Here is a 21,322-nt window from a genome sequence, read left to right as displayed (position 1 = left end):
AGTGCAATAAACAAGTGTCACACTGCAAACCAGCAAGACCCACTTTGGGGGCGGGAGTGGGAAGGGGGTAAATCACCGTTCTGGGAAAGCACCGTGAGCTTGGCCTTAGAGCCTGGCAGCAGCAGTGACCCAGCCCACGCGTCCTGTTCCCAGGGCTTCGCTGACATCCTTGATGTGCACACAAGGAAGTGTGAATTCAAAAGCTGTGTTAGTTCAGCCTCGTTGGAACCATCGGGGAAAGCCAGTGTTTGCCAAGTGGAGACCGGAGGAATGTGGTGGCGAGGGCCACCTTTCATTTTCAAGCTTTGGAGAGCATGAAAGTGAGAAACTCAAAACCCTTAAATATTAGTCACTTTAGGTGCTGTCTTTTAAGTCCAGGTGAAGTTTGTTTCCTAATTAGACACGTTTGAAAAGGCTTATGTAAATGGTGATTTATTTTTCCTACATCAAGTTATATACTAAAATGTGAAGCTTCCCGCGTGTGTCGAGGAACCCCGTGAACAGTCACTTAGTGAAGTGCGTCCACTTTTGATATCACACCTTGCTCCTCATTCATGTTGCCTGAAGTTACATTTTGGTGTACTGAGTTTTCTTAAAATGAAACAAGCCTGTATTTTTAAAGCGTTGATTGGATCTTCCTGCCTCCTGTGCTGATACTCAAGCATTCAGTGAGCTCGTGATGGGCCCACCCTGAATTTAAGGGTGATCTGAAAGATGCTGTCTTCTGATTTCTTGTCATCTTCTGTATCTACTCTGAAACATCTAGTTCTATTGTTCTCTGTCCTGTGGTTGATGACAAAATTTGTCAAAGTCCTCATACAAAAACATCCACTGTGTTTTGGAAAGGTGACTCTCAAGTCTGTGGGGCAGTTTCAGAATTCAGCCCTCATTCAAATTAGTGAACAGTTCTGGGTCTTATGTTTCAAAAAACCAACTAAGTGTCATTCAGATGTTGATGACTGATTCTCTTTAGTATTCACTCAACCTTCTTCCCTTCTTCCTTCCTCCACGGAGCCTGTCATTGTTTACTAGGACCTCAGAATGGAGAGAGAAGAAAAAAAAAAAAAAGAAACTCAGATTAGTGCTGCTTCAGATGAAACAAAGGAATCTGAAAACATAGTCATTGGTGGGAAGGGTAAAACTGTTGGTTCAAGTTAGGGTTTTGGATTATTTATGGGTCTTATTTATGCTGTTTTGCCACTAAACAGAGTTGTTTATTTCACTTAACCTTTCAATTAAAGAGGAAACTTGAGGAGCTTTAGTAAAGGAAACACAAACCGTAGCTCCTCTCTCTCAGATGAATGAGTGTTTGAACACCTCCCACATCCCAGTAGCTTGTGCGGTTACTGCATCGGTAGTGAGGCTTAAAGGCCTTGGTATTGTAGGTTGAAATCTCGATGGTGACTCGTTGATGACTTACCCAGTCTCTGGTGTCTTGTGGACCAGTGTTAGAAAAAAAGAGCGTCGAATTCCTAGCCTGTGCACAGTAGACCGTGGAACTCTTGAGTGGTACTCTTTTAGCTAAAGTGCTATCTGCTGAGTTACTACAGCCAATGCAACCCCCTGCCCCATCCTGTGCGGATTTTGTTCAGTGGGCCTGTGAAGCCAGCCCACTTTTTTAAGTGTAGAGTTTAAAGTGGACCAGCTACTCTCCTTGTACCAAGAGAAGAGCTGATCTCATTTTCTCTTCATTTTTAGAGTCTTTCATTCAAAACTTCAGCGTTCTCTACAGTCCCCTGAAAAGGCATCTTATTGGAAGTGACTCTACCCAGTTCACTTCTCAGCGTTTAATCACTGAAGTGACAACTGATACCTTCTGGGAAGTAGTCCTTCAGAAACAGGTATGGAATCGAGCGAGGCAGAAATCAAGCCATCTGTCCCTATTAAAATAATTTCCAAAGCTGCAATCATGGGTGGAGCAGTGGGTGCTGCCGTACAGAAGACTAGCCACATGACAGCCTTACTGCAGAATGTGCATGAATTACATGGTGCTTTTGTGATTGCAAAGCATCCTTAAAAATACATAATTGAAAACACCAAAAGATCAGGGAGTTCCCTGGTACTCCAGGAGCTTAAGACTCTGAGCTCCCAGTGCAGCGGGCCTGGGTTCCATCCCTTGTCAGGGAAACTGGATCCCATATGTCACAACTAAGAGACCCAGTGCAGCCAAATTAAAAAAAAAAAAGTACCCAGAGATCAAGTTTTCACTGTACTTTGTGCATGAGCAGCATTTATGGAATGCTTGCCAGGCTCTTAAGTACAGTGAGGACCCCAGAAGCCTAGTAACAGCCAACTTCTTCTTCCCACAGGACGTGTTGCTACTTTACTACGCACAGTGGTGCGGCTTCTGTCCAGCCCTCAATCACATCTTCATCCAGCTAGCTCGGCTCCTGCCCTCAGACACATTCACTGTGGCGAGGTGAGGAAACCCATGCTGCCGCACTCTGGGCTGGGTGCCTGTCATTGTTCTTGCTTCCAGCTTAGCCACGTGGCTAGCAAGGGCCTGCCAGTTTTCTCTGGACTTGGGTAAGACTGAGTTGATTGTCAGCTGGAAGCTATGAGCAAAAACCTCTTTGGCGCCAGAGTCTTCCTGGTAAATACTGAGTGTTCCTTGCGTGATGCTGAGTGTGTTCAGGCCTCATCTAGTTCATCGGAGCATGAGGGTGTTTCTGTGGGAGCAGTGCTGACCTGTTTGCTTAGACAGTCCCCCAAGTGGCCAGCTTTCTGGAATATACATCACTGGGACCTTGGCCCAGCAAAAGGGGGCCAGTCTCTGACATACTGTCAACCAGCCCTGGGACCTGGAGTGAATCTCTCCAGCAGGCCTTGTTTCCCTCCTCATTCCTAAAAGGAAGAGGAAAGATGGGCTAATACCCACGTGGTGTTCTAGTGTGATTCCATGGCACTGTATGTGGGATCTTCAGTAAACAAATGAATTTTAAATCACTGTTTTGTAAAAACAATGCTCAAAGAGTTTTTGGATGAGATAGTAGGCAGTTTAGAGGGAAAATTATTTAAATTTAAGCTATATCTTCTCTCTCCCTCCTCCCCAAGAAAACCCCTTTAGATAGGTAGAATTAAATATAAAAGATCAAATCAGAGAAAATGACAGAAAATAGAATATTGGATTTGTTGGTTGCTTTGAGAGGTGGAAACTTGCCAAATAGTGAAAGAAAGATGATTTCAGATTTCACTAGGAAAGTGTGCGATGAAAATACAGAAAACCAACTTGCAGGACAATAGCTGTGTCTTCCAGCACGCGCACCTTTCCTTTTGTGTGGCTGCGAATGATGACTCAGAGCCCCACTGGAGGAGGCACTGTGTTTCGAGACTATATAAACGGTATCTGACTTAGTCCTTAGGACCGTCAGTGGAACAGGTGTGAGCACCACTCTCTTTCTACTGAGGACGAATCCGAGACACAGAAATACCAGGCTGCTTGCCCAGAGTCAAGCAACCTGTAAACAAGGGATCAGGATTCAAAATCAGGCCTTCATACTCCAGACCCTGAGAAATTAAAGTGGTTTAAGAAAACTGCTGAGAGCAAAATGTCGTTTGTACGTATAGTGGAATATTATTCAGCCTCAAAAATTTTAGGACATGCATGCTACGTGAAATGAGACACAGAAGGACAAGCACGGTGCGGTCTCCCTTGCGCGAGGCCCCTGGAGTAGGCAGAGTCACAGCGGTAGAAAGCAGAATGGTGGTTACCCGGCGGTGCGGGGAGGACGGGAGTGGTTGTCGAGTGGGGCCAGTTCCTGTTTTGCAGGATGAAAGAGCTCTAGACAGATGGTGGTAATGGTTACACAGCATTATGAAAGCACTGTGCACTTAGAAACGGTTAAGATGGTACATTTTGTGTTATGTATATTTTACCACAGAGGAAGTGGGGGATGGAGGGAGAAACAGCTGAGAAGGACTGCAGTGTGAAAGAAAGGTCACAAAACAGACTTTCCACCTAAGAGGAGAGAGTGAATAAACAAGTAGGGCAATGATAATCTAATAAATGTAAATTAAAACACTAACAAAATGTCATTTATGTTTATTAATGAATGCTCTTGAGTGGTAGAATCTTTGTTTGTTTGTTTTTGTTTTGGCCACATCATGTGGCTTCAAGGTCCTGACCAAGGATCAAACCCAGTCCCCAGGGCAGTAAAAGCACAGAGCCCTAACCACTGGACAGCCAGGGGATTCCCTTTGGTAGGATCTTGTGTTGATAAAATCAGTCAGATGTAGCTAATAGAGAAAGTAAATTGGCATAAGCTTTTTGGAAAACATTTTAGCACCATTTGTAAGAAGTCACAAAAATGGTTATATACTTTTGACCCAGTTAATTTCACTTTGGGGAATTAAGGAAATGGGACTCCCAGAGAAGTATGTGCTCGTCATTCGAGTGTTATTTATATCTGACAGGAGAAAAATGGTTACATAAATTATGGTTGAGCATTTGATGGGATTTTTACCCCTTCATTAGAACAATGCTCTTCATACAGTTAATTTTGAAAAGAATAGAATGTGAAATATGACTGCTGCTCTTCACAGTATGTCGACGTAGACACCAGAACTTGAATGAGAATGGCAGAAAGGAGGTCCTGATTAGCCCAATGGGATTTGGAGGGGATGTTTACAAATATATTTTTTGATTTTACAGTTTAGTTTTTCCTTGAAGTAAAAAATTAGGAGAAAAAGCATTTGATTATAAACCACTTGCTTAAAAAATAGGACTGATGTTCTCTGTAGCCTTTCACAGGGGGAGGCAGGAGTGCTGTTTTGTTAGTGAAGCTATTTAAAACCATTATGATTTGGTTATGTCATTTTTTTTAAAGTGAATTTCATCCTTCTGGACAAATGCATGGCCCTGATTTCTCCCGCTCCCAATTATACATCTGAAAACTTCTGTCGAGTTAATGATTCAGAACATTTCCATCTTTTGTACATACTGTTTGTGGATACTGACACCTGGCCTAGCGGGCCTTCCTCGGTCCGCTTCCTCCTAGGATGTTCCTTTTGCTTCAGCTGAGCAGTCCTGGGGGCGAGTGGGGAGGCCCTCCTGCAGGTCCGGCTCAGTGCCGGCTGAAGAGGTGCCTCCACCTAGTTCAGCAGAAAGCAAGCGCACAGGTTGGGTAATTTAGCCCAGATGTCATTTCCTGTATTAGAAAATTAATCTAAAATCTGCTAAGAAAATACAGCTTTTTTGGTCTCTGTCTAGACTTACAAAATACAGAGTATTAGCTTTCTTACATTTTCAGAGGCTCGATGTATTTTGTGCAATGATTTCCTTTTTCCAGGACTGATTCATGGGTTAAAGTCCTTGCCCACATTCTGTCAGTTAGGTGGACTACCTGTCAGGTGTCAGTGAGACTGTTTTATGCTTTTTTAGAATTCACTTAGTGAATTAAAGTGAAGTGTCTTTACTTTCAAGACATTACATTTCAGGACTTCCCTGGTGGTCCAGTGGTTTAGACTTTGCCTTCCAATGCAGGGGGTGCAGGTTTGATCCTTGGTCGGGAGCTAGGCTCCTTCCTACATGCCTCCTGGCCAAAAAACCAAAACATGAAACAGAACCAATATTGTAACAAATTCAATAAAAGACTTAAAAATTGTCCACATCAAAGGAAAAACAAAAGCCCACCACATTTCCCTCAGTGGGTCAGGTGAGCAGTTGCCTGTCCTGGAAGCCTCAGTGTTTCTCGCGTGCGCTGTGCCTGCCAGTGGTGGGCTCACTGCCAGGGGCCAGTCCGTGTGGCGCACGCGGCACTCCAGGTTCTTAAGTTACTTGAGAAGATGCGTTCAGGTTCCAGGTTGGAGTTTCTTGAGCTACTCTTTTACGTTTTCTGTTCTTTCCCTTTGCCAGGATCGATGTATCTCAGAATGATCTTCCTTGGGAATTCATGGTTGATCGTCTTCCTACTGTCTTATTTTTTCCCTGTAACAGGTAATGTGATTTTTTTTTTTTTCAGTATTTGGGCAGATGGGATTCTTTTGCCGAAAATAAAATGGGTTTGAGGTAATTAACAAAAGTGAAACGTAAATCATTTTATATTACTAAATTATTTAGAATAAAATGCATTGTTTGAAATGTACCACTAGGGACCAAGGGGAAAAGGCCTTTGGTGTCAGGGTGTCAGGTGTAATGGTTTTAATAAATGTGCCCCTCCTGGAGTGTGTTTTACACAAGCATGAATGTGGCCACTGGAGCTCATTCCCCTTCTTGGCCTTATGAGCACACAGTGTGTGCTGAGATTGACAGCGAAGAGCCCCACGTTCAAGTGGGCCAAACAGCAGCTCATGGCTGGGCTCTCGGGGACTCAGGCCCGGCCTGCCTGCTTCCACGTGAGTCATTCATTTCTCACTGAGCCCTGCTGATGGCTTCCTCGGCTCCCTGGTGCAGGGAGCAAAGAGGCTCTCCCGCCCGCTGCACCCCCATTCTAGGGCTCACAGAGCCTTCTTCCCGTGCATGTCACTTCAGGGGTTGTCACCTTGGTCTCTTCACATTCATCTAAGGGCGCTCCAAGGTCAGCCATCAGGGCACCCTCCCTGAGAGCCCAGGCACAGGGAAGGGCCGTTAGGTTAGCAAAAGGACGCCGACCTGGCGGTCAGCGAACATGGGTCCGGATGTTTTGGTAGAAAGGAAATTAACTCGGCCTTTTAAAGCCTGACAAATCAAATGTTCTCTTTGTATAAATTCCTTTTTGTTTTTAAAAGGATGGGTCCTCAGAGACCCAGTCACATGGGTTTGACAATATCTTCTCAGGGAAAAGCACTCGCAGGATGAGTTTAGTAATGCTCTCTAACTCACGTGTTTTATTCTCCGGCGCTCGCTTTTACTGTTTATTGCAGCCACTGTCGTGCTTCGCGTGTCTCTCTAAGGAGAGTGCTTCCTTCATGTGTATTGATTCATTTCCTTGGTTTTTCCTCTCTATCTCAAAGAATTTTTGCTGGTACACTTCCTGTGGTAGTAGGGTCTTGTCAGATCACGCACTAAAAACAGAGCGTGACTCACCCCGTTCCACTGCTGTGTGGTGATGAGCCTTTTTCTTTCTAAGAAGCATCTCAAGTGCCACACAGTCCAGGAAACATGGACAATGACACAAGCAGTTTCACCTTGTGTGGGACAGAGGTGAAGTTTAACGCCTCATTTTTCAAATTTCAAGCCTAGTTTGAAAAAGCGGTGAAGTCCTAACCCCCAGCACATGCCTTTGCACGAAGGCGTTCCCAGCAGCTAGATGGTTTCGTGTGTGGGTTGGGCGCTTTTCGCTCTGAGGCCGCCCAAGGGAGTCGCTCATGCCCTGCAGGAAGGGTGCTGCAGCCCCTTCTTGTTTCCCTGAATTGAAAAGTCAAGGAAGTAGATACTGAATAGAGAAGACTGTCCAGTTCTAGTTTAACAGAGAGAGCTTGAGAACCAAAGTCTTACTGCCCTGGAATGGAAACTTTCTTTTTAATAAAATATTTATTTATTTATTTTTGGCTGTGCGCTGAGACATGCGGGTTTTCTCTAGTTGCGGCAAGCAGGGGCTACTCTCCGGGTGAAGTGTGTGGGCTTCTCGTTGCGGTGGCTGCTTCTGTGGCAGAGCCTGGGCTCTAGGGCACGTGGGCTCGGTAGTTGGCACTCCCTGGCTCTAGAGCACAGGCTCAGTAGTTGTGGTGCTCTGGCCCGGCTGTTCCACAGCATGTGGCATCTTTCTGGATCAGGGATCGAACCCGTGTGCCCTGCATTGGCAGGCAGGTTCTTTACTACTGAGCCACCAGGGCAGCCCAGAAAAGAATTTTTTTCTTATTTCCTAAAAAGAAAAGGTAATCAGAAGTGAATAAGTTCCTTACTAGCTGGTCCAAGGTGAGTATTCAGTTTACTCAGAAGGTAGATGGGCAGAGAGCTGACAGCTTGCAAAAGAGGACATGAAAAGGCTGACAGCATGCAGTAAGACCTTCCTCACAGTCACATGCTTATCTTCCGTGAAGAGAATGTCAAAGTGCATATGCGTTTTGGTAAAATATAAATTTGCACATGCACTGGGTTAAAATATGTGCAGAAGGGAAGGTATCAAGGGGTTGATGGTGATGGTTTTGCAGGAGTGAGGCTTACAAGGGGTGAATGCCTCGTGTGTGCTTTTTACACCCTCTGCAAATTGCCCTCAATGAGCACGTTGAATTTAATAATTATTAAAGTGAAATTGTAGGAGAGAGCTTGTCCTCTGCCGCAGTGTGCAGCCTGGGCCTCCTCCTTCTCCTGCAGGGACACCTTCCCACTCAGGGGCATCTCAAAGCCACTCTTGTTCCACCATGTCTTCTGTGTGACCTTTCACAAGGCAGGTGCTCTGGCCCGGCCCTGGGCCAGCACATTAGAAGTAGGAGGGGGTCTACTCTAGCATGGCCCCTGGGGAAGGACCTCGCTTCTTTAGAGGAGCAGCCCACCCTCCTTCTGTATTATAGCCCATTGGCCAATTTGCATTTGGCCTTTTATTACGTGCTAGAGGTGTATACGCGTGCTCTTGGTGAACTTCCAGGAGAGTCAGATAAACAGTGGGACCTTTACTACCACTCCTGCAAAACGATTACCATTTGGGAAGCAACTTATTGACGCTCTGTGTCCTTGATGCTTAAGGAGTTAGCACAGCCTTCAGGTAGGTTCATGGAGATTGCTCCAGATACTGAAAAACAGCTTGCTTACCAGTGTCATTTTCTGTGCTGTGTCCCCAGATACACACACTAAGCTTTTTGCTGGGGATGGTTCACATTTGCTGTGTCCTGGAAGATGAGGTTGTGTTGCGGAGCTTGGGGGCAGATCCAATCTCTGCTTGCCCATCCTCGCCCGCTCTTCACAGGGGCCAGGATGTTCTCAGTTGTCGATTGAATGGCTGGGAGGCCCCAGTGGAGAAAGCTTATACGTTAAGGAAACTATGCTTTAAAGGAAGATGTGGTTATGTGCTTACCCCCAAAGTTTTAAAAAAATTATTCCATTTACCTGAAATTTTCCATAAACATATAAAATGGGACATATCTGCTTTTAATTTCCCTGTGATCTTTCTTTCATAGGGAAAAGGCTACCCTTCGATAGAACACCTTTTGTCTTTTCTTAGGGCTGGGCGACCTTCATTCTTCAGAGCCCCTCAATCTGTCAAGGGTGGGGCTCCAGTAACACCTTCCCCATTGTGACAATAAAATGTATCTCTACGTGTTGCCCACTGTCCAGAGGGTTGGGGATAGTCACTCCAGTTGAGAACTCTTGCTCAGATAATGTGTAATAAATGGTTGCTGAAGAGCCAGGCTGTGTTGGAGGTTTTCCCCATCTCACCAAGCATTGCTGATGGCCACAAGAATGATATGGTGGCAGTCTGGCCCCAGGACACTCGTCCTGACACACCACTGGCTTTAGGCCTGGGAGCTCTTATCTTTCCTGGAACACAGAGTCCGAGCTCTTTGTCCTCAGGAGCAGACACACCTTTGAGATAAACCACTTTAATTACAGAACCAGCACATCCTCATGCGTAGAACATTTTTTTCCGGATGACATTTTCCGTGCAGACTTCCTTTTGGTAGGAAACAGCAGCTTGACCTTCGCTGGCAGCCTGGTTTTGAACTAAGAACATAGGCCTGGCTCTCTGATCTTTGACTCCTTCCCCCTTTCTCCCCAGAAAGGACCTAAGTGTGAAATACCCTGAAGACCTTCCCATCACCCTTCCCAACCTGCTGCGGTTCATCTTGCATCACTCAGACCCGGCCTCCGCGCCTCGGAACCTGGCTGGCCCTCCCGCTGCAGAGTGTCTTCAGAGCGAGGCAGTCCTGCAGCAGGGGCACATCGCCCACCTGGAGAGAGAGATCCGGAAGCTGCGGGCGGAGATTGGCACCCTGCAGCGGGCGCAGGTGCAGGTGGAGGCCCGGCTCGCCAGCGCACGCAGAGACGAGCACCGGCTGCTCCGGCAGCAGCACACACTGGAGCGGCAGCATGATTTGCTGCGGCTGCACAGCGAGCAGCTGCGGGCCCTGTACGAGCATAAGACCCGGGAGCTTGACGAGGTGGCCCGCAAGCTCCAGGAGCTGGCTGACGCCTCAGAAACCCTCCTCACTGAGAACACGTGGCTCAAGATCCTGGTGGCCACCATGGAGCGGAAGCTGGAGGGCAGGGACGGGGCGGATGACCGCATGCCCCCGAGCAAGGCACACTCAGAGCCCCCTGAGCCCCCAGGTGCCCCCCGGCTGCCCGCCAGCACACCCCTGCCTGCCAACGTCAGCTCCACGCTGGCCTCCGAGGGGAGCCCCGAGAATCGGACAGACTGACTTTGGAAAATGACATGAAGAAATCAAAGGAGAAAACTGTACATTGGGAATATATTTATGCAAATTTTATTGAAATTTATTGTAAATAAAGATTTTCTCAGTGGTCTAGAAAATCAACTTGAATGTCATTCAGCTTTTATTGAACAGGGGTGACATCCCCTCCACTTATTGCACAAACTTGGTAGCTTTGAGACAAAAACAGTAGCACAGTCCATGTGAAGATTCGTCAGAAAAGTTAGTCCCTGTTTCAGTGGCTCAGTGTTGGAGTTCCCTCCCCATCCCCCTCCTGTTGCCTCTGCCATGACACGTAGGATGAAAGGCTAACGTCCTGACTGACAAGTCAGGAAACTTGGACGCAACAGTTGGGCTATTCAGAAAGAATTTAATGAGAGGTCATAACTTAACTGAGCCATTGGAGTGTGTGGCTCTGGTGTCTCTGCTAAAAAAAGTAGCTATTGACAAAGAACAGTGAGAGCTATTGTGTGGTTGGTCACCAGTCCTGTGGGCCCTTCCACTTACCCTAGACACCCCACTAGTGCCCCACTGTGCCTCTGACCCGGCACTGACACCATGCTGATACGCCTGGTGCAAGAGGCATAGATGTCAACGGATAAGGACCCCCCCCAAGAGTGAAACTAAGGAGAAAATGACACTTCATGTTCTCAAAACTGAAACTGCACGGACATGGTAAGAAGCTCAGGGGAAGCCTGACAGTCAAGCGGTGGTCGTTTTCGGGGTCAGGCTCAGGGACTTGAAAATGCAAGTGCTTCGGTTACTTGGGGGAAGGACAGACAGCCTCAGCTGCTGACCGCCGGCTGCAGAAAGTAGAGGTAGAAAGCCCGAAGCTCTGAAATGCGAGGGGAATGGATCAGACACCCCCACACCTGCCCCAGTTTTACATCCTCTGTTAGAAAGCACACCTCCTTGACCTTCCAGTTGACCCCTTTAGAACCTCTGACAGCCCCCTCCAGCCCACACTGTGTCCTGCCTCTGCTGGTGTCCAGTCTCACACTTGGCCATCCCTGGGTGGGGACCAAAGGCAGCCTCTCCCCTGCTCTAAAGCCCAGCCACCTTCTAAGGATCCCTCAGTGGCCTCCTGTGCTGTCTCAATCCTGCTTTTGGCTCAAATTGTCTTTTAACTAGCTACCCCTCCCCTCCCCGCTAGCTATCATTTAAGGCTGGACCCTTAATTGAGGGGTACACTGCTAAGAGAGGTGTTCCCTAAGCTCCCTCCTAGGGGTTCTAGAAAGTTGGATTAGTTCAACACACTTTTTTAGGGGAGATCTGGATGAGGCCAGAGGAGCCGCCTTCAGCGTGCCCAGGAGGCGAGAGCTCGGGGAGGGGGGAGCTCTGCTGGGGTGGGGGCAGCCTGAGGTTAGCCAGGCGCTCCCCGCCTCTGCTGTGGCAGGAGGCTCAAGTACTGGGGGCCAGTGCTCCAAAGCTCTGCCAGGGCTGGCCTCCAGTTTATTCCCAAGGGTGCACACACGAATCACCATCTAATCATCATTTAAGACTGTTTACAGTGGTGTCATTAAAAACCCGAGTTCACTGAAGTCTACACAAGGGACACCATGGAGGGGCGAGGGGTGGGGGGCTGTCGATAGCCATCCAGCTCCTCATCTTTGCAAAAACCAAGTCCTGAACCTTAAGCCCCTTCTCCCCCTACCTGCCCACTGAAGTACAGGCTGCTCGGGGCTCCTGCTTCCTCAGGCACCCAAGAAACGACACTGCGCACTCTCAGAGCAACGTCAGGGGACCCTCCTTGTCGGTGGCCCGCTGAGGACAGTGAAATCGAGCAGGTGGGTGGGAATCTGAGCGGAAAGGAAGCAGATCTGTGAAAAGGGCAGGAGGGAGAAACAGGGGAAACTAAGCCCCGCCCCCCTCCAGTGCAGAAAATATTAAATACAACAAACTAAAACCGCCATTGTCCCCCCTTCCTGGGCCAGCTGGGTTTTGGATGCGGGTGAAGGCGGCAGCTCTGGTGTTTTCTAGCGAAGCCAGCACTCTGTAAAGCCGGGTGGGGGCGGGGCGCCCAGCATGCTCAAGACCACGGGGGCCAGAAACTGCTCTGCCACTGGGACGCCTGGCAGCCTCGGGACTCGTGCCCTGACTCGTCCTTCACTGACTCCCAAGCAGCCGCAGCAGCTTCCTTGCAATCGCTCCACCAGCAACAGGGAACAGCCATTTTAACGACCTCATCTACCAGGAGCTAGCGGGGCGGGGCACGGGGGCGGATCGCGCCCCGCTCTCATTCATCGCTCACAAAGCAAACCACCAAGGCACCCCGAAGGGTCCGCTGCGAGGCTTAAAACAGACATGTCACGTCCTCTACGAACACACACGTGTATCAGAGGCCCCTGCCAAGTGCCATGTGGCCCTTACACGTCTAAAACCACCCTTCCCCACTGCCTTGACTCAGCTCAGCCCTAGTTCGGACAGTCCCATGTGCTCTACACGCGATATTTTAAAAAATCAGCAAAAGAGGCTTAAGCACGTGCTTCCAGGGCCTATTTACAGTTCACAGGCTTGTGAGTTCACGCGTTACAGTAGTAGTAGCTCCATCAAAAACAGGCTCAGCTAAACATTCAAGTAACAAAAGCGCTGCGGGGCCGAGAGCCCCAGCTAGGTCAGGTCTGCCCACTGCCTGCAATGGGCAGTCCCACCAGGACGCCGAGGGGTTGCCCAGGGCCAGCGAACCCCAGATTGGGACCACTGGGACCCTGGGAGTCAGTGCATGCGATGATGAAGCCTGGCGAGGCCATGCCAGCAAGTGTCAACCCTTCCTCTTAGGCGGAGGCATGTCTGTGGTTGCGCCTCTCCTGCGCCTCTCCCGGCTGGCTACAAACGGGCCCAGGAGCCTCCGCATCCCGGCTCAGCCGTGGACTTCAGGGCCGTTGGGGGTCAGCTTGGCCTTCCTCTCCACGCACGGTCCCTTGGCTGAGTACTGCACCAGCAGGAAGGGCTCCTTGGTCTCGCCATCCCCTACGATGCTCTCCTCATCCTCTGACTGGCTGATGCGCTGGAGTCGCAGGTAGCACCAGCAGCCCAAGATCAAGGCCCCCAGGGCAGCGATGGCAATGAGGATGACGATGACTGTGACCACTCCCGTGGTGGGGCTATGGTCCATAATAGACATGGTCAGCGCTTGTAGGGGCAGGGGCTTGCTCCGCAGGAAGGTCTCGTGTGGGGACAGCTCAGCAAGGCTGGACCCGAAAGCCCTGAAAGACAAAGCAAGACGATGGGACACTGCTGGGGACCCTGGCGGCTCACACGCTCTCGCTGGGTCTTCCACTGGGTCTATTTTTAATCAGTTCGTAAGCCTGGCCGGCCCGCCCTCATCCTAGTGAAAAACAGGCCGGGTGGCGTTTGCTGGTTTTTTTGGCTCATGATGCCACCAGTGTTCTTTGCTCACCCCAGCTACTTCCATTTAATACCTTCAGTGCCTCTGCTACCAGCCAGCCAGTCACCCGCGCTCAGGCAGGGAACCTGAGAGGCAGAGGCAGGAGAGGCAACACCCGAGACCTGTGACCCCACCATGGTGGAGGCTGAAAGAGCGTCTGTTCCAGGTGAATGGATGTTCTAGAAACCTAGCACCACTGGGTGTTTTAGTAGGTGCTCACAGATGAAAGGAGCCACTGCTTCGAGACAGACAGAGACGAGGGATTCGAAAGCAGGGAAATGACATCAGCCCCGACGGGGGAAGTATACAGCTCAGCGAGCCTTCCGGTACACCTGTGAGAGGGTGCAGTCAGTGACAGCCTTTGCTCCCAAAGGAGCTGTAGCTGCCCTGGCTTGGGAACTTTGAGGGGGGCACGGGAAGCGGAACAGACCGGCCTCTGCCCTCACTGGGCTCAGCGTCTAGTGCAGGAGCCAGACTACAGACAGGTCAATATGCCACACACCTATTGCTACAAATGCAGGAAAGTCACACTGGGAACACAGGGGACCAGGTGCCACCAGGTTAAACTGGGTGAGGCAGGTGACAGACACCTGGGAGGTGATGCTGGGACATGCGGGAAGGTCAGCCCTTGGAGAAAAGCATTCCTGGCAGTGGAACACCATCTGCTAAGGTTCTGAAGGCAGGAGGGTCCGCTAGCAAGCGTGAGGAGCTGAGGGGGTTTGATCCCTGGTCTGGGAAGATTCCACATGCAGCCAGTGGAGATCAGCTGGTTTGGGTCGGGTAGAGGAGGGGCAGGCAGGGACAGCCCCCTGAGGTTGGAGGTGGTGGCTCCCCTGGGCCCCAGACCGAGCCCTTTTTAACGTCTCCTGCATGACCACACATGGAGCAAATAATAGTTACAGCCAGGTGGTCGTGAGGGTGCAGGAGAGCCCGGGGAGCCTTGGGCACAGGGCCAGTGCTCAGCTGTCTGAAGCTGCTATTTTTGGAGAAGACTGACATCAGTGCAGGTGGACGCACTGGAAGGGGAAGGTGTCCCCTCCAAACAGGATGGAGTGCCGTCCTTGAGCAATGACAGCCTTAATTAGCAATGATTCTCCTCCACACTAAGGAGTTCCCCCCACCCCCACCCCAGGACCATGTTCTGGGCAGCAAAGTCAATGTCCCTGAGTCTGTCCAGGGACCAGTCCTTGAGAAAATTCCTGCCCTGCTCCCACCACCACAATGGCAGAGGGGTCTGGGGCTGGAGGGGGCGACACACCTGGAGTCTGTGCCCTTCTTACCACCTCCAGGGCCAGGCTGCTGCCATCACTCTCAACGGGCTCCCTGGTCCACCTGGACCACTGCAGCCAGTGCCCCGCCACGCAGCAGAAAGGCCCCAGGTCCTTACAGTGACCTTTGGAATCCGACACGAAGCAGCCCCAGCCCCTGCTCATCTCCCACTGACCCCACCTCCCTTCACTCCAGGCCTTTGCCCAAACGCTCTGCTCCCCTAACCCTGGCTCAGTGGTTAAGTGGGGATAGTCGGGGTTGCTACTGGTGCCAACTAGATAGAGACCAGGTGTGCTGCTAAACCTCCCCCACTGCTGGGGACGGCTCCCCAGACAAACATCATGCGGAGGCTGAGAACCCTGCCCTGGTTAGTTCCAGCCCAGGCAGGGAGGCTTCCCGACCCCTCAGGCCAGGAAGCCCCCTTGGTCCTGCGCCTTGCACTCCCTCCCTCCCTTCAGGGCACCCATCTCAGTCTGCCACCCTGGCTTCAGTGTCAGCACCAGGCTGGCACACGTGCTCCAGGGGTGGCCCCGCACACTTCTGTGCTGCCCAGGGCATGTCCTCCCGGCTTCTCCCGTGCCACCATCAGGGCTGCCATCCGCTTCCACAACCCTGCTCAGGCCTCCAGGTAGGACAGGTGAGCCCTCCTCCCACCCCACCCCCACTAGAGCCTGCTGGTAGCACCGGGTAAACCCGTCCCAACCCCCATGCTCTCCTCCCACTTGGGAGCACACCGAGCTGCCAGGCCCTCTCCACCTTGCCCTCTCCACTCGCCCTCCTGGGTGTCCAGCGCCTGCTGGGGTGCCTGCCCCCACCCTGGGTTCTTGAACAGGAAGGGAAGTCAGTATCAGTTCGGAAGAGGAAGTGTGTGTGTGTTTGGGGACTGGGGGGTAGGGAGTGGGTTCGGGGACAGGAAGTCAGAAATCAAACAATGGCAGCAAAAACCTGAGGATGGGGACCCCAGGGGCCAAACCAGCTGGGGAGCCCAGGAAGTGCCCCCAGAGTCCTGGGGGAGAACCAGAGAGGCAGCCCCAGCTCCAAGGGACCCTCCGAGAGGGGCGGTGACCTTTAAACCCTGTCTGCTGCCCCTCCCCACGCCCCTGGCACCCCAGGCCAGGAAGAGGGGGCGGAGCCAGGTCTGGGTATCTCCCTCCAGGGAGCACAAAGCCAGGTGACCAGGCCACAGTCACACCTGGCCGGAGTTCCCTCCCCCACCCCCAAACGTGTGTTTATTACTTCATTCCCTCCGCAAGTACTTCCTGAGAACCCATCCTTTACAAAATCTGGTCGCATCATCTCCTGCTCAGAGCCCTCCCCGGTACCGGCAGAGAATCCGAATTCCCCTGCCTCCCCAGCTTCTTCACACCCTCCTGCCTCCGCCTGTCTCCCCAAGGCCTCTGCACTTTCCGTTCCTTCTGCCTGCGGTGTTCTTCCCTGCACGTCCCATGACTGGCTGTTTCCCCTCAGAGAGAACTTTCTCAGAAGATGCCTCTTGCGGGGGTGGTCTCCCCAGACCCCCCCAGGCTCCAGATGCCCCCCACCGCCCCCCTACCTGACATTCTCTTGGGTCAGGAAAGGTGCTTCCCTAGCCGCCAACTCCTTCCTGCAGTGGGCTCTGAGCCCGGAGGAGGGTGCATCCATCCTGCCCATTGCTGGAGCCCCAGCCCTGTCACCAGCACACAGCAGGTGCTCAATACTTGTCTGCTGACCACCACTTCAAGCTCAGGGGAAGCAGCAGTCCTAGGCAGCTGGCCTCAGTAGCTCCTACCCCTGAATGCCCCCAAGTCTCAAAGCTACCAAGGAGGAAGGACAGGCTGCAGCCTGAGCGTGGGGATGGGTCCCAGGCAGGCCTGACCTGAGCCCCTGGAGGGGCAGCTGTCCCCACACAGGCTGTGGGGAAGGGAAAATGTCACCGAGATGCAGATCCCAGAGCAACCTGAAGCCGGCCGGTTCCCCCCCGCAACCCTCACGGCCTGGGCTGGACCCTACCGATGGCTCCATCTCCTCTGGGCTTCCCTCCTGCTAAGCTAAGCTGTCTCCTGTAAGTCAGTTGACCCCTCACCCTGAGCTAGGAAAGGGCACAGGGCAGGACAGAGAGGCTCACAGGCTGGGTAAATGCCCAGAATGGTGCGTGGGAAATCTGGACCCCTTCAGAACACTCATCCAAGTGGTTAACACTTTATTCTACACCATCATCTGATCCTCCTAACAAGCTGGCAACTAGCGCTGCTCAGGGTTCCCATCTGAGTTTCACAGGTGGGGAAACTAAAGCGTGGGGAGCTTGAGCGGATTATCCAAGAGCGATCCCGGGTAGAAACATGGAGGACGGGACCCAAAAGCGGGGCCCAGCAGAACAAAGGGCAGGGGCTTCCAAGTGCAGGGGGAGAGGGGCAGGCCAGCCTGGGAGCCAGCGCACAGCCGAGGCACTCTAGGGGTGGGCGACCGGCCATGCTCCCCCCAACCTCGGCAGTAGCTCCTTGCCAGCTCCCTTAGTCAGGAGGGAGGCTGGCGCTGGAAGCCCGAGGCCATTTGGATCCCCAAACACACAGTGCCAATCCTCCGCCCTCCCTCCGCCCTCCCGCTCCACCTCCCTGGGATCTCACTCACTGCTCCTGGAAAAACAAGATGTAAAAGCCCAGTGCCTGCAGACGCCACCTCTTTGAGTGTGCCACCCCGGCTCCCCACCATCCACCAGTGGGTTTTAAGGACTGTCCCTGCCTCGGCCACCAGCAAGCCAGGCATCTCCCACTGTCCTGCTGGCCTCAAGAGGCCCATCACTTAGGTCTTCCTCAGTGTAAGGTTGCGTGTGTCACCCCTGCCTCTTCAGGGAACCCCAAAATGAAGCCTTCTCCCCACTCTGCAGGTCCCTGCACCCACCCCAGGCCTAGTGGAGCCTCAGCCTCCAACAGAACAGATTCAATGCAAGTCCCCTTCTTCACCCCATCCCTCCACTCAATATCAGGAGCTACTATGACTCAGCCAAGCTAGTTACCCAGTAACGGCCTCAGTTTCTCAGCCTGCAAAATGGGAACGAGACCTGACCTCACCAGCCAGGCTGCGGGGAGGCTGAGAAGTGATCAGAAATGTGACAACAGGACTCTGGAACCACCAGGTTTGTGTGTCGCCAGGCCCCACACCTTCCTGGATGTCACAGGGAGGACAGTGAAACCTCAGGGTGGCCCCTCACAGCACCCCCTTTCCAAAGGACCTGCTCCCAGAAGGGTACAAAACCTGGTCCAGGCCCAGTGCCACAAATAGCAGCTTCCTCAGGGGACATGCTGCCACCTTCTTCTCGCTTAACTGGGCACATCACAAGTGTTACCCGGCCCAGCTAGACAGGTTAGCTAGCTCCGCCCTGCAGCTGCTACCTTCTGGGACTGTCCTGCTTACAGGGGACCAACCACCTCCACATAGTTAAGCCATGCCCCTTCCCCCGACAGAGCCATCTGTTAGGTGTCCCAACAAACCCTGCTCTGTCTCTTCGGGGGACCCCAGTTCACAAACTGGAAACATTTCCTGCCCAGTTTCTGATGAGGAACACAGGACAGGTGGGGAGGGTGGGGCACGTCAAGGGGGCAAGTGGAATATCTGCTCTGTGCCAGGCCTGAGCCAGGGTTCGGACCCAAGGGAGCACCACACAGGCCACTGCCCTCGATGAGCCAGGGCGAGAACAGTGGCGATGCGGATGAGAGATTAACTGTGCTGTGCCCAGCTCTGTGTCCACTGTCACTTCACCTCCCACCACCCACCCATTAGACCACGGTCCTCCCGAAGGGGAAATTCGCACCAGATCATCTAGGTTCCCCTGTGCAGAAGAGGAAGCTGGAGCAGTTAGAGTCCCAGGGACTGCCCCAAGGTCAGTCTCGGTCTCCTATGCCCGCGCCCTGTGAATCAGCCACTGGTCATTCTCACAGGCTGCCCCGGGGTAGGCCCACTTGCTGGACAACTTTGGTAATAACAGTAGATGCCTGACAGAAGTTGGCAGTGATTATTCTGTGCCTGACACTGGGCTAAACACTTCACACAGATCATCTCTCAGCCTCAAGAGTCCATGGCTCAGAGAAGTTAAGTCAATTGCCCAAGGTCACACAGCTCGAAAGTAACTGCGCAGGGATTCAAACCCAGGCAGCCCCGGATCCAGAATCTGGGATTTCAACTCTGACACTCAAATGACATATTATTTGACCCCCACCTCCCCTGCTCCCATGCCTGAGGGGCCAAGGGGGACAGGTGAAGCCCAGTCCGCCCCCATCAGAGCAGTCTGGGTGACTGGGGCCAAGGGCTCTATGCTGGGGACACAGGGATGACAAGCACCCGGGCAGCTCCCGCGTGCCAAGCGCCGGCGACGTGCAGGCGCGATGCCAGGCGATGCCAGGCGCGCTCCACGCACCCTCTCATTTAACCCTGCCAGGCGACTCCGTCGTCTCCCCGCCTCTACCAAAGAGCTGAGAACAGGCTGGAGAGAGGAAGGGACGAGGCCCGGGGTGGGGGGACAACTGGAGGGGGAACGACAGCTGGAGAAGCAATTCCAGTCGGCTGGACTGGGGGAGGGAGCTTGGGGGACGCGGGACCACGAGACCCAGTCATGCCCACGCCGCGCAGTCACCGCCGACGAAACCGGGCACCAAACGTCGCAGCCCGTCCTCAGTTTCCCCACCTGCGAAGTGGGCGCCAGACGTCGCCAGGACCCCCTCTCTACCCCGCTCCTATCCTCCTGACCACCCCGAAGGCTGCCAGGATCCCCGCCTCCTGTTAATTTTTGAAAATCTCTAAGTGTCCCGAGGAGCCCCGCGGCCAGCCTGGGGCGCCGAACTGCGGGCCGCGGTGAGGGGCAACCACTGCGTTGGGGGGGTACACTCGCTCCCTGCAAAGCCGACTCCGCCGCCCCCCGCCGCCTCCTTTGTCCTGATCTCTCCGCAGCGCAGCGGACAAAGAACCCCCGCCCGCGGGCGCGGCCCCCTGGAACAGACCCTCCCCCCGAAGCCGCGCCCCTCGCCCAGGTTGCCCCTCCCCCGCCGCAGCGACCCCCAGCCCGCGACCGAGCCTTCCAGCGCGCGCCCCAACCCCAGGCGGGGCCGCCCCTTCTCCTTCTGCAGGGCCCCGCCGGGCCCGAGCACCCGGCACCCGCTCCCTCCCCGGCCCTTCCCGGCTCCGCTCACCATGGCGCCGTCCGCAGCCTGGCCCGATCGCCCCGCAGCAGCCCCGGGGGCCCGGCTCCGCCCGCCCGCCAGCCCGGTCCGGCCGCCGCGCACCGTCCGGACGCAGGAGCCCCGCTCTGCGGCGGGCGGGGCGTCTCCGGCTCCGCCCCCGGAGGGGGCGGGGTCCTCCCTGAGTAGCCAATGGGGGCCCGCGCCTGGACGACTGGGCGGGGCGGGCCGGGCGGGGTCACGTGGCGCGAGGCGGGCCGCCCAGGCGGGGCGGGGGCTGCGCGCAGCTGGCAGGACTGGGGGCGGGAGGCGGGCTCGGCCTCGGCGCACGGCGATTGGGCGCGGGTCGGTGCGGGGGCCCCCGTGCCCGGAACCCCCGCCCCCAGCCCCCAGCCCCCAGAGGTTTCCCTTACTCCCGCCAGCAAACAGAGGGGAGAACTGATTCTCAGAGCAGGTAAGAGTGTGGCAAGGTGCCCTGGAAAGACAAAAGACAGGCAGGACCCCTGAGTTACAAGTCCTCCCTCGGGGCAGGAGCTGGTCATTCACTCGTTTATTAATTAGTTCATTACTGCATCATCCATCCATTCATTCGACGTTTGTGGAACGCCAACCATGTACGCTGGGTGTACCAGTGGTGGCCGGAATAACCACGAACACAAGCAAGGACCCTGACCTCAACAGAGCTCTCATTCTGCTGCGGGCTGAAACAGGATTTGCAGCCTTTTTGGCCTCTTTTAATCATGGTTATTGAACGTAATAGCCCCCGCGATTAGGCCTCACCCAGCGCTAGGCCCTGTGCTCTCCTCTCAACACACTTCACGGAGACAACTGGGAAAGGAAGAGCTGCTCATTTTGCAGTTGATATTTCAGAGAACTGAAGTACCACAGCCCACATATAATAAAGACAGGATTGGAGGCCAGGTCTGTTTGCCCTGGGAATGAGTGCCAGTCAGTCCACTTGTCCACCCAGAAGGCGGTCAAGGAAGAGGACACTCCTTCCCCTTGTGGCCAGCTGGCTGTTAGAGGGGCAAGAGTGGGTCCTTCATGGCCTCTGTGGCCAAAGTTCCCTGGACTATTGCCTCTCGCTTGCAAGGTAGGAGGGGGCAGGTGGAGCACCTCATCCTGAGAACTGGTCGTCTTGTCTGGAAATGTCTTTTCCAGTCTCAAGCAGAGTCCTTGGAACTTCCCTGGTGGTCCAGAGGTTAAGAATCCACCTGCCAACGCAGGGGAC

The 21,322-nt window shown here is 53.3% G+C and overlaps 2 protein-coding genes across 5 annotated transcripts in view; one reads left to right on the top strand and one right to left on the bottom strand.

Moving 5' to 3' along the window:
- TXNDC11 (thioredoxin domain containing 11) overlaps positions 1 to 10,392 on the top strand; it is a 58,619-nt gene extending 48,227 nt beyond the window's left edge. For all 4 annotated transcript variants that reach the window (XM_069569972.1, XM_069569973.1, XM_069569974.1 and 1 more), the window contains 4 exons: positions 1,699 to 1,841; positions 2,310 to 2,419; positions 5,855 to 5,935; positions 9,633 to 10,392. In XM_069569972.1, coding sequence (XP_069426073.1) covers positions 1,699 to 1,841; positions 2,310 to 2,419; positions 5,855 to 5,935; positions 9,633 to 10,275 — 977 coding nt within the window. In that variant the 3' untranslated portion in view covers positions 10,276 to 10,392. The remainder of the gene's footprint in view (positions 1 to 1,698; positions 1,842 to 2,309; positions 2,420 to 5,854; positions 5,936 to 9,632) is intronic.
- Positions 10,319 to 20,257, bottom strand: SNN (stannin). Its single transcript, XM_069569977.1, has 2 exons — positions 20,104 to 20,257; positions 10,319 to 13,493 (listed from the first exon to the last, which is right to left on the bottom strand). Exon 2 carries the CDS (start codon positions 13,409 to 13,411, stop codon positions 13,148 to 13,150), a length of 264 nt encoding a protein of 87 aa, XP_069426078.1. The 5' UTR covers positions 13,412 to 13,493; positions 20,104 to 20,257; the 3' UTR covers positions 10,319 to 13,147.
- Between the last annotated feature and the right edge of the window lie 1,065 nt (positions 20,258 to 21,322).

The sequence above is a fragment of the Ovis canadensis genome, chromosome 24 (assembly GCF_042477335.2).
Source record: "Ovis canadensis isolate MfBH-ARS-UI-01 breed Bighorn chromosome 24, ARS-UI_OviCan_v2, whole genome shotgun sequence".
Lineage (NCBI taxonomy): Eukaryota > Metazoa > Chordata > Mammalia > Artiodactyla > Bovidae > Ovis > Ovis canadensis.
This window is presented reverse-complemented; position numbering and strand designations above follow the sequence as displayed.

Coding starts and splice junctions, on each gene's coding strand:
- SNN (XM_069569977.1), bottom strand. CDS start 13,411: ATGTCTATTATGGACCATAGCCCCACCACGGGAGTGGTCACAGTCATC.